The sequence below is a fragment of the Stenella coeruleoalba genome, assembly GCF_951394435.1.
Source record: "Stenella coeruleoalba genome assembly, chromosome: 9".
NCBI lineage: Eukaryota > Metazoa > Chordata > Mammalia > Artiodactyla > Delphinidae > Stenella > Stenella coeruleoalba.
Window position 1 is genome coordinate 78,400,416 of NC_137155.1, and position 12,427 is coordinate 78,412,842.

At 41.4% G+C, this 12,427-nt stretch overlaps 1 protein-coding gene across 1 annotated transcript; it reads left to right on the forward strand.

Annotated features, from left to right (window-relative positions):
• Positions 1–3,154: 3,154 nt before the first annotated feature.
• Positions 3,155–11,173, forward strand: HYAL4 (hyaluronidase 4). Its single transcript, XM_079932319.1, has 3 exons — positions 3,155–4,114; positions 8,712–8,801; positions 10,746–11,173. Exons 1-3 carry the CDS (start codon positions 3,161–3,163, stop codon positions 11,145–11,147), a joined length of 1,446 nt encoding a protein of 481 aa, XP_079788445.1. The 5' UTR covers positions 3,155–3,160; the 3' UTR covers positions 11,148–11,173.
• Positions 11,174–12,427: the final 1,254 nt, after the last annotated feature.

Here is a 12,427-nt window from a genome sequence, read left to right on the forward strand (position 1 = left end):
AATTCCCCAAAGACCACCAGGAACACACCTGCAGTTCCATGAGTTGGGTAATGACATGTTGCAAAAAAGGAAGACACACACCACAGGGAGCTGTGAGGTGTTCCCGTAAGACGGTGTCAGAAAGAACCTGTTACAGAACTTAGGTTTAGTTGGGTGATTTGGCAGAGGGTCTGAGGAAACCGGGGTTTTCTCCAGGTTGGATGTGGTCAGAAAGCAGGGGCATTTCTACGTGGGTAAAGAACAGAAGTCATTCATTTAGCAAGAGAGGGATGCTTGGTGTTCTGTGGGTAGCACAGTGATCTTCGTTTTATTTCTGCTCAGACACAATGAAAAAGTGGTCTTGTTTTATCTCATGTTATTATAGTCTGAGAATAAACCTGAGGTTGGCATTTTGTGAGACTGTTTATGTCTAATAGGAGAATAACATGGCCTGGCTGTGAGTGCTGTCAGCTTCTGAAATCGGGGTGGGGGAGGATTTGTTTTAATGTATCACAAGCAAGTAAACTTTGGGGAGGAAGGAGTGAGAGGGGAAATAGGAATAAGCAGGGGATAGAGACTTCTCTGCAGACTCTTGTATCTGTACATGAAGGGCCTCCTCCCCCAAGGGGACCCCTTGTCTTCCTCACCATCCTTCACCACCAGGAGGGGTAGCTGTACTGCGATGAGGTCTGAGGCCTGCTTAATGGAAGGCCGTACCCAACTTCCTGTTGTTGGTGTCACGTTCTCTTCTCAGTGGGTGAAGAAGTCCAGAGCTGTGAAGCCAAGGTCAAAGCAGTGGTGGCCAAGCCTTGGTTCTGAGGAGAAATCTACCTCCCTTTACCCTCTGGCTTTCACGGATGTGTCACTTTGCTGGGAATCATTTATCCAGGGCCCTTCAAAACGTCTTCATGGAAGTTTCCCAGTTGGAGGAAGGGAACTAGTCTTTCATATATGTTCTCAGAACAAACCTAAGAAGAGAAAACTGGGTGATAAAATTTTAGGGGAAAAATTCAGATTGAACTCCTCGCCATACCCACCCCCAATATCCTGCCAATTCTTCCTAAAATCCCACTAATTCGAGATTTGTTTTAAAAACTTCCTGGAAAGATTATGAGAGTGGGGAAGGGAAAAAGACAAGGAAAGTGCTACTGGTTACTCATGGTTAAGTGTGGATAATTCAGAGATTGTTATGCTGTGACAACTAGTCAAGATACAGGTAGAGCTTGGCAGTGGGGATTTTGATGGCCTGGGTAGGATGAGGGAAAGGGTTTTAGAGGGATTCTGAAGCCATTGGCAGGCCTGCGGAGGTTCCCTGGTGAAGGAAAGAGGGTGGGAGAAGCACACAGCTAATGATAGCACAGCGGGGGCAGGGGGCTGAAAAGATTGTCTGGGAGGTGCAGAGCGAGGGACTCTCCTCCCAGGAAGCCATGCTTAACTAGGAGAGTGAGAGAAGGGGCACCAGTGCCGTGACAAACCTGCGTGGGAAGCAGAAACCCAAGGCGTACAGCAAATAGAAGACACAGGCACTGGATTTCCCTTGTTTATTTCGCCTGTATTGGTTGTGCACCTGCACATTTTATCAGGAGCTCTGCCTGCCACCTGCCGTGGAAAGTGCACCTACCATTTACTGGAGAAAGGAGAATAACAATGTTCCAGGATAGGAGAACAGAACCACTTGGTAACTTTGTAGTAAATGAATGAGGACTTTCTGTGGCAGTGATGAGGAGACTGACCAAAAGGGAAACAATAATCAGTGGAAAACTATGTTTTGCATGAAACCCAAAGCAGGAAGTGTTCTGGGAGAATAGATTTTTTTTTGTATACATACGTAGCCTTCTCCAACATAAACTGAATTTTAAATTCAAAGAAAAAATGTTTTTCTGTGAATGAACACCTTATGCACATCCATTTTTCTTACCCTGAGGCAGAATATGATAAAAACATTCAAAGATAAGAGGCAGTTTTGAGGACCGCAATTCTTATTGTACTCATAAAATTATACTCCCTTGAAAATACTGTTCTCTTCAAACCATAATTTATACATTCAGTAGATTTCATGTTACTAAGTAATCTTACTCATCTTTGCATTGTGGAAGGATACAGATATTTATTCTGTGAATGGCTGAGGAAAATATCTACCTCCATAGCCTTAAAAAGTGGTATTTTGTGTATATCCCCAACTAATATTTTATGTATAACTTAGGACTTCTTAATGTCACTGAATAAAGTTTTACAGATTACTTATAATTTTTGTTTACCTCTGTGTCCTAGGCCTGAGAAATGCTGTAAGGTTTGCCTGGTGACACCTGGTGGTTAAAAATGATAATTACATACAACATGCTGCCCACAGTGATCACCTTTGCCGGAGGAAGTACTCACAAGCCACAGATTGCATGGAAAGCATCTCTGTCAGTTAGAGTTCCTGGTTGTAAGCAACCAAAACAAAACCTCTCTGATCTGCGCAGAAGAGTGCTGTTCCGTGAGGGCAATGCTGCCACTTAACATCAACACCATGGGTATCAGATTGTGGGTGCCCTGACAGGCACTGCCACTCCCGGCATTTCTGGAATTTCTGTTATCACTGGCACCACCACCTTTTAGCCACTTTGATTCCCAAGATCTCAATTCAAAGTCTAGAGTGGGCTGCATCTAATTGTCCTGTCCGTGGTCACATACCAGTACCCTAGCGGCAAGGAAGCCTGGGAAAGCAACAAGACATTTGGCTTATTGAATGAAATAATAAAAAGGTATTACAAAATTAAATGAGATAAATATTAATTCAGGAAGTAAGCACAGAGCCTGGGATTTCATGAGTTTTCCAAAATGGTGAATACTCTTTTACATCTTTATTTGATCATGAGCTTTTTTGAGGGCAAGGACCACATCTTATTCATTTGGTATTCTGGACACAGCATCTGATGCTCCATGATGTTTGTTGAGTTGCATTGCTTCCCCCTGAATAGAAGTTAGGTCACTGCACTCACTTCTATCTCAATGTATTTATAGGGATCTTTAAGACCTTTAACTAAAATGTACTTAAAGATGTAAATAGATAAGAACTATAATAATATCCAGCCAGCATTTGAGTCTTTTTCCTCAAAATTATCGTTAACAGAAAATTGAATCTCTCCTCAGGTCTTCCAGAGTGCATTAAAGCAGAAGAGAAGATTTTTATCTTATCATGAAACCATTATCTGAAGGACAACTAAGGTTTTGTGTTGTTCAACCAATACATCTCACATCATGGCTGCCCATACTTTTCATTCTGAAGTCTATCTCTTCCCTAAAACCTGCCCAACTTCCAATTTATCAAAGGAAACCTTTTATAGCTGCCTGGAATGCTCCAACAGATCAGTGCTTGATAAAATATAATTTAAGACTAAATTTGAAAATGTTTCAGGTGATTGGAAGTCCACTGGCCAGGGCCAGGGGGCAAAATGTCACTATATTTTATGTCAACAGACTGGGATACTATCCATGGTATACATCCCAGGGAGTTCCCATTAATGGGGGTCTCCCCCAGAACATAAGTTTGCAGGTACATCTGGAAAAAGCTGACCAAGATATTAATTATTACATCCCTTCTGAAGATTTCAGTGGACTTGCCGTTATAGACTGGGAATATTGGCGACCCCAGTGGGCCAGGAACTGGAACACAAAAGATGTCTACAGACAGAAATCAAGAAAGCTTATTTCTGAGATGCAAGAGAATGTATCAGCTGCTGATATTGAATATTTAGCCAAAGCAACCTTTGAAGAAAGTGCAAAAGCTTTTATGAAGGAAACCATCGAACTGGGAATTAAGAGCAGACCCAAGGGCCTTTGGGGTTACTATTTATATCCTGATTGCCACAATTATAATGTTTATGCCCCAAACTATACTGGGTCATGCCCAGAAGAAGAAGTTTTGAGGAACAATGAGCTCTCTTGGCTCTGGAACAGCAGTGCTGCTTTATATCCTTCTATCGGTGTCAGGAGATCTCTTGGAGACAGCAAAAACATTTTGCGTTTCTCACAATTTCGGGTGCATGAATCCTTGAGGATCTCCACCATGACATCCCATGATTATGCTCTGCCTGTGTTCGTCTACACAAGGTTAGGCTACACAGACCAACCTTTATTTTTTCTTTCTAAGGTAAGAAAGATACCCCTTGACAAAGATAAGGAGATTTCCTCTTATCTCTAAAAGAGACATTTCTTTGCTAATTATGTTCTTTAAAGGATTCCAGAATAGTGGTCCATTAGATAGGAGCATAATTCTTCCTTTGAGTAGTCAATCACTCAGATTCTTCATTTGTACACACTGAATTTTGATTATCTCATTAATTTTTGTCTTTCAAGGAGCAAAGTAAGGAGGGAAGGGGTTAAAGTGCAATGTCAGCAACTACTTCCCGCTCCCCAACCTTGATTGTGTTCCCTTACAACTGGCCTCTTGCGAAGGTTACTGAAACAATTGGGGGTGAACAGGTTGGGAAAACAGAGAGGAGGTTTTAAAATGGGGTAGTTTGCTCATATGTGTGGTAGTAGAATTGTAGACATTTCTGCTGCTGGCCTCATTGTTAAAAATCTTAAGAGGAGGGCTTCCCTGGTGGCGCAGTGGTTGGTTGAGAGTCCACCTGCCGATGCAGGGGACGCGGGTTCGTGCCCCAGTCCGGGAAGATCCCACATGCCGCGGAGAGGCTGGGCCCGTGAGCCATGGCCGCTGAACCTGCGCATACGGAGCCTGTGCTCCGCAACGGGAGAGGCCACAACAGTGAGAGGCCCGCGTACCGAAAAAAAAAAATCTTAAGAGGAAAATAGTGTTTTCTTTTTAAGGCACAATAGCAGGTTTTATAAAAGATATAAGGGAGGCACAACAACATGAATATACTCAGAAATACCTAAGATAGTAAATTTTATGTGTTTTTTTCACACAATTAAAAATAATTTTTTAAGGAATAAGGGAGTTACAAATCTGCTAAAAGTAGGTGACCCCTATAGATTTAACCATCTGGTTTATTCCTGACTCTATGACCACAATTAGTGGAAAGTTGGTAAGAGTGGTGTGAGTTTCTAAATTCAATAGTAAATTCATCACTAGAAGATGGTTTCATAACCCTAGGTTAAAACTTACATATAGAAGTTTTATTCTGTTTATTTTACTTAAGTCATATATGCAGCCAAAGACCTCACACAAACTGTGAGTGTAGCTTTTAAGATAGATGAACTTTCAGCCCAATTTTCTCTCCCTTACTTTCCCTTTACTACTCTAGTCACTGAAATGGAAACTTGTAGAGATAAAAATTTCAAAGAAGATGCTACTCTAACCTTTGGACTTGGATAATTATGTGTGATTATGAGAAGACTTGAGCCTTGCTCAGACCTTCATATTTGTGATGCAGAGGTATTTTAAGATATTGCTGCACACTAGGGGTTGATCACCTTTCTTTTTTCTCCACTATAACAAGTTTCAATTTGCCAGCATGTATCAAAATATAAAGATGTTCTGAGTATGCAGTATCCAAAGGAGACTCAGGAAACACCCCAGTGAGGACTCTACCATGAGCAGTAGGTATCTGTGGAGCAGACAGAGAGTAGAGCTTACTCCTCAGAGGGAGAAATGACACAAATGCATCAGGATTTGGTAAATGCTGTGCCTCTGAGGCCACTGATGAGATGAGTAAAGATAAAAATTCTGTCTTGTGGGGCTTCCCTGGTGGCGCAGTGGTTGAGAGTCCGCCTGCCAATGCAGGGGACACGGGTTCGTGCCCCGGTCTGGGAAGATCGCACATGCCGCGGAGCGGCTGGGCCCATGAGCCATGGCCACTGAGCCTGTGCGTCCAGAGCCTGTGCTCCGCAATGGGAGAAGCCACAGCGGTGAGGGGCCCGCATACCGCAAAAAAAAAAAAAAAAAAAAAATTCTGTCTTGTGAACTGATATTAATACTACCCAGAAAAATCAGCAACAACTGATTGAGAATGGTAGGAAACTAACACTATTTGGAAGGTGTAAAAAAGTTATCTACATCTTTATAAAATAGTCTTGACTCTAGAATTGAAAGTTAAATACCACCTTCCTCTATGAAACTTCTTTTGCTTTTCTGTGTTTGGCTCAAACAAGTTCCTTTCTTTAGTGATAACAAATTTACTTTTGGAAGAAACAATCAACTTTAAAGGACAAAGTGTTCATTTCAATAGATTAGTTTAAACTACTGGTGCCTTCTGCACATTCTGCAAGCCAACGGCAAGCTCCTTCTTGAACAGCTACAGCCTCAGAAACATTTCTGTTCCCTCTAAGGGAAGAAGGAACAACAGTTAGGGTCTCACCTAGAAACAATTTTCTTCGTTAGTCTCGTGGTATCATTCTGTAAACTTTCTGAAAGGCAAGGCATTTCCACCTGTTTTACACCATCAAACCACCATTTTATTCCACCCTCAATAAAAACCTGCCCACAAACTTTTCAAAACGTGATATTCACTTATACCAAATTGTAAATACTAGTAATGGCTTCCATTTCTGCCTTCCCAAAGATATCTGCATTTTAAAATGTTTGTGTGTGTACACACGCATATAATTAGGATTAGAAAAACAACTTACCAATAAGTACCAAATCTCTTAACCTCTCCAGACCTCAGTGCCTCATTGTCTTAATCTACAAAATGGCACAATATTACCTGCCTTATCTACTTAGGAGAAATATTATGAAAACCAAATAAGAAGACAAAAATGAACATTTAAAGCACTACAGAAATATATGTGGTATAGATAACACTTTTTAACAAGTAGCAGAGTCTTAAACTTGAAAGGGGAATATGTAAGAATGAAATCTCAGTCAGCAGCCATAGCTTGGGGGAATCATATGCGGGCTATAAAGCCTCATTTCACACAGTAGATTGCCTATACCACATATATAAATGCAATTTAGATATCGTTGATACTATGCTTTTAAAAAATAATGAAAGGGGTTTTCTTGACTATAGGTTTAAAGATGTTTTCCCCTGTAATTAATTCATATTCCCTCTGATAACACACAAAGGGAGCACATTAGTGATGCTCCAGCCCCCCCACAGTGGGCTCCTTACTTACACGTAAAGCTTCAGGGACTGAAACCCAAGGGTAAAGAATGAGTCCTCTGGGTGTCCCTACTCTTAACTTCCAAAACCTTGATTTGAGCCAAGAATCATGGGTAGGGCAAGGCTCCCTTACACCAGGCTGGGACCTGGAAGATGTGTTGCTATTACATCAGGTGCTCTTCCTTTATTTCTCTTTTCATGTGGCTTATGCGCTCAGGTGGTCCCAATTTACTCCTAGAGACATCTTACCTGTGACTTCCCTCACTGAGTAGTACCCTGATTTTTTGGCTCCCCAAGCATAGCTGTTCTGTGTTTCATCCAGCACCCTGCTCTCGGCTAGGTGACGGTGGGCTAATTTGTTAGAGGAATTTGCCTAAATATCTGCTAGTGACTCCTTACCTCTAGTCAACACATGCTAGAAGACTTGCCATTTTGAATCGGTCCCAATAAACTCTCTTTGATAATGATGCTAAAGGACACGTTGGAAAGAAACTAACGTTCCCTCCTGATATAAACCTCAGAAGCTGTGGCTTTCACCACAAACATCTGTAGTTTCCGTACTTACTGAATATGGATCAATAACCTGTAAGATCCCACCTGCCGCGGAGCAATTAAGCCCGTGCGCCACAACTACTGAGCCTTGTGCTCTAGAGCTCACGAGCCACAACTACTGAGCCCATGTGCCACAACTACTGAAGCCCGTGTGCCTAGATCCTGTGCTCTGCAACAAGAGAAGCCACCGCAATAAGAAGCCTGCGCACCTCAACGAAGAGTAGCCCTGGCTCACCGCAACTAGAGAAAGCCCACACAACAGCAACGAAGACCCAACGTAGCCATAAGTAAATAAATAAATTTAGTTAAAAAAAAAATAAGAAACTTATTTAGAAAATCAACTGCAGAAACTTTATTTAGGAAACCAACTGCACACATTCAACTTTTAATTTCCCTCTGAAATGACCTAGATTCATGTTAATCTTTAAACACTAAAACAATAATCCTTTAGGATTACAAAACCAAAATTCTCCCTGCTGAAATTTAGTTTTCATCTATCTTAACCATATTGAGAAAAATCTCGGCTGTGACTGGAAGAATCATAAGTAAAGCCAATTAAATCAGGTACTTTAAACTTAAATACAAATAATTTCAGGGACCAAATGTAAGGGCTGGATCAAATCGGCTCCTGCGGGGCCCTTAACACTGTGCTCCTTTGCCTATCCTGGGAATCCAAATGACACAAAAGCCTTCCAAGTCACTGCAGAGGCAAAGTTCTCAGGAGAGTGTTGCATACTGGGAAGGGAACTTGGCTAAGATGAATGCAAGGCAGTCGCCACATTTAGAGAGGGAAAACTTTTGGATTCTGTTTCCAGGTCGTATACTCATAGCTGGTTTGTATGTATATACTCCTAGCTAACTTCAATTAAACAACTTTTAGTGGCTATTTACAGGCTAATTGTTTAAAAGTAATGTCCTGTTTGGCAAAATATAAGTTTAAAAATATGTATTTAATATGTTTTTATATGATTATAGAGTGAAATTTCTGAGCCCCAGTTCATTTAACATTTGCTTTAAGAAACTGGAGAATAGTTTCATGTATTATATTGAATTTAGCCTCCAATCCTAATCCCTGGCAGGTTGTTTATATTCAAATGAATACAGTGTAATGAACTCTCTTCATTCTAGCAAGATCTAATCAGTACTATTGGAGAAAGTGCTGCCTTGGGAGCTGCAGGCATCGTTATCTGGGGAGACATGAATTTGACTTCCTCTGAGGTAAGACAGTACCTTGGCGGTATAGTTAATATTACAATATTTACATTATTTGCTCTGTTTTCCTATAGAACTTACTCTAATCAGAGCTCTCAGGTCTCCCATGGTAAACCTGCTTTAGAATTAAAGTCCAAATCAGCACCTGATACATAGAAGGAGCTCCATAAAGATTAGCTTTGGTTCAGATAGTAATCATGATACTGACGATTGTTGAATATTTACTCTATGCTAGGATTGTGCTAAGTGCCTTTTGGTTTCGGATTTGCTCACTTCCTGATCATAATAACCCTTATGAGGTAGGGACTAGCATCCTCATTTACAGATGAGGAAACAAGAAAGGAAATCTAACTAGGGTAACAGTTAGTTAGGCTAGCTGGTGGTGGAGCTGGCACTAACCACAGATGGTATGACTTTGGAGCCCTTGCATTTAGCCATTACATAAAATGTATGATATCATATTTAGAGAAGTGGAATCAGATGGTAATTTTTAATATCTATATTGAACTTATTTTTCTTCTATGGAGAAATTAGCTGAAAATTAATAGCATTTAAAATATGAGTTATGTCTCTTCGAATTTCTTCCCGCTCAAATACTATCTACTCCAAGAAGTCTTCCTAGTTTTCTCCAATCCATATTAATCACAATCTCTTCTGTATTTCCAGATGTTGTTTGTTTATATCCCTATAGTGTACTGCATTTTGCCTTGAATTATAATACTTGTATCCTCAATGCTTTTATTTATTTATTTATTGCTGTGTTGGGTCTTTGTTGCTGCATATGGGTTTTCTCTAGTTGCGGCGAGCAGGGGCTACTCTTCGTTGTGGTGCACGGGCTTCTCATTGCGGTGGCTTCTCTTGTTGCAGAGCATGGGCTCTAGGTGTGCAGGCGTCAGCAGTTGTGGCGCGTAGGCTCAGTAGTTTTGACTCGCAGGCTCTAGAGCTCAGGCTCAGTAGTTGTGGCGCATGAACTTAGTTGCTCCGCGGCATGTGGGATCTTCCCGGATCAGGGCTTGAACCCGTGCCCCCTGCACTGGCAGGCGGATTCTTAACCACTCTGCAACCAGGGAAGCCCTCAATGCTTTTTGTTAAATTGAATTTTTTGCAAGTTCATGGTGATCTGATATTATTCTTAGAATTTCACAGGCTCAATTTGTTGCTACCAAGACATTGCTCATGAAACTGTTTGTGACAATATAAAATTAAAAGTCTCCTCTGTCCACACATGAGAATTAGGTAGAAACTGAGGATCAGTACCTGAGTCTCCAGGTGCGACATTTCCCCTCCAGCCCATGTGCCTCCTGAGAAGAGCATCCTCAGGAAGCTGAGTGCACAACCAGGTGGCCTCTGTTTGGAACACACAATAGGAACCACACACAAATGACCTGGCCAGCCTTCCAGGCTTTCCTGTCTTTGAATTGTACAGAGGGGGCTAGATCCCAGGGCAGTCGGTATTTGAGCATAATTAACAGGAAAATCCAGAAGGCTCAGGTTGACAGTCAACAACAATTTGGTAGAACATGATGATTCAGGTTCTAACACAAGCCTGAAAGACACACACACCTGAAAGGTGGCCAGAGGACAGCAACTCTGGCACGATTTCTCAATTTGGGTTTGTTCCTCTTTTTCTCACACCCATTAACTTGGGATCTAGAAGGAGGAAATAAAGGATGTAAACTGAAAGAAGGCAAGGTCGTATATGCTGAGGCTGGGGCCCATTTGCAAGTTCAGATAGCCTATGGTAACATATTCTCCATCTCCTGTCGCAACCACCTCTCATTTTGCTGGTCTGGGTCCCCTGTATTACAGCACTTGAACCTAAGAGTTCATGGGCTGGAACCAAGCCATTAAGTTTCAATCAAGTCCAAAGAGCTGCCTTGTGGATCTAGATGCTCTAACCCTACCAGTACCAGAAAAAGCACTAAATCCCATTTGTTTCTACCTTTCTAGGGCAACTGTACAAAGGTGAAGCAGTTTGTGAGTTCTGATTTAGGGAGCTACATAGTCAACGTGACCAGAGCCGCTGAGGTGTGCAGCTCTCACCTCTGCAGGAATAATGGGAGATGCGTAAGGAAGGTGTGGAAAACGCCCGATTACCTTCACTTGAACCCTGCAAGTTACCACATAGAGGCCTCCGAGGATGGAGAATTTACTGTGAAAGGCAAAGCATCTGATACAGACCTGGCGGTGCTGGCGAAGAGATTCTCCTGTCATTGTTATCAGGGATACGAAGGGGCTGATTGCAGAGAAATGAGGATGGCTGACGGCTGCTCTGCGGTTTCCTCTTTTTCTGGCTCCCTAATCACATTGTGTCTGCTGGTTTCCGCAGGTTATCAGAGCATTCAGTTGTGAGATAACTGAGTTTAAAGGGAATGAAGTTTGGCCTCTAGAGTCGTCACTTAGGGAAGAGATGAAACTTACAACAATCTTTTTCTCACATGAAATCCATTGAGAGGTATTGTAAGTAGACACATGTGTCACTTAACATAAACAGGAAACGTATTACTTCATTTGGCTCCGATTTGGCTAAGAAACCAGATCCAGGAGTGAAATCAATGCATTCTTCTTCCTTACTGGAATGTTTAAGTTGTATTTAACCTAAAACGAATATATTTTAGTCTTCATATGAACATAGATACATAAAAGTATAAATATTAAATTATTGATTTCAAAGACTGGTTTTCCAGCTAGCAACTTATTTAAGAACAGATTCCTATGCAGTTATCTGATTTAACAAATGAGGTCACCTCAGGGTGTGACCTGGTCACCTGGTCCACCAAAGGGGACCAAATGCAGAATTCCTGTTCCAGCCTTAGGTTCAAACTTCTTCTTCAGGCTTCTTCTCCATGCCTGGGCTCGATGAGTGCAGAACCAGTCACTGATGTGTCTTAACAGAAGAGTGCAGGAACTGAGGCAAGGGGAGCTGTAGTCACTGCAAAGACATCTATTCCAATATGGCGCCTTTCTCACCCACCGTGAGTCCCTCCCTCACAGAGGCTGGTGATCTAAATACAGCAAAAGGCTTCAGGATAGTACTCATGCTTGCCGAGGCTGACATTGCTCTAGATCTAGAAACTGGAGAGCCATGTTAATAAAAATTCAGTTGGTGTCTTTAGCAAGCAAAAATCATTACTAAAAATTTTAAAAATAAATGATATTTAAGGGACCTGGAAGTGCTATTGGGAAGTGCTATCGCTATTTTGGTCCCCACATATGAGTTTTGAGTAGTGGTTTTAGAGTCAGTTTGAATCTGATTTGAATCATTGTTTCACTCTCCATCTGGTTGTGTGACTCTGGGCAAGTTATTCATATTCCCCATTTTCTCAAGTGAAATTTGTTAATATAATTCCTACCTCAGTGAATTATTCTGAGGAATAAATGGGATAACACATCCCATACATACTTCAGCTATTAATACATGTTGCTAATCTTCAATTATCTTCTCTTGATCACCAAAGTAATGGAGACACTTAGGATAAAACAGTCTTGGGCAATTTCCTCTTTCTGATATTATGTTCTATGTACAATCACTTATGCATGTGTTCTCTTGAGAGCCACTGTTTCAACTGACAGGATTTCCTTCTACTGGAAATGATCTACTTAGAAGGTAAACTCAAGACAGGTATGATGCT

Excerpts from the sequence above, each read along its gene's own strand:
- HYAL4 (XM_079932319.1), top strand. The coding sequence starts at position 3,161 with ATGAAACCATTATCTGAAGGACAACTAAGGTTTTGTGTTGTTCAACCA. Across the intron at positions 4,115-8,711 it reads CTTTATTTTTTCTTTCTAAG|CAAGATCTAATCAGTACTAT; the intron begins GTAAGAAAGATA and ends TCTTCATTCTAG. Across the intron at positions 8,802-10,745 it reads TGAATTTGACTTCCTCTGAG|GGCAACTGTACAAAGGTGAA; the intron begins GTAAGACAGTAC and ends CTACCTTTCTAG.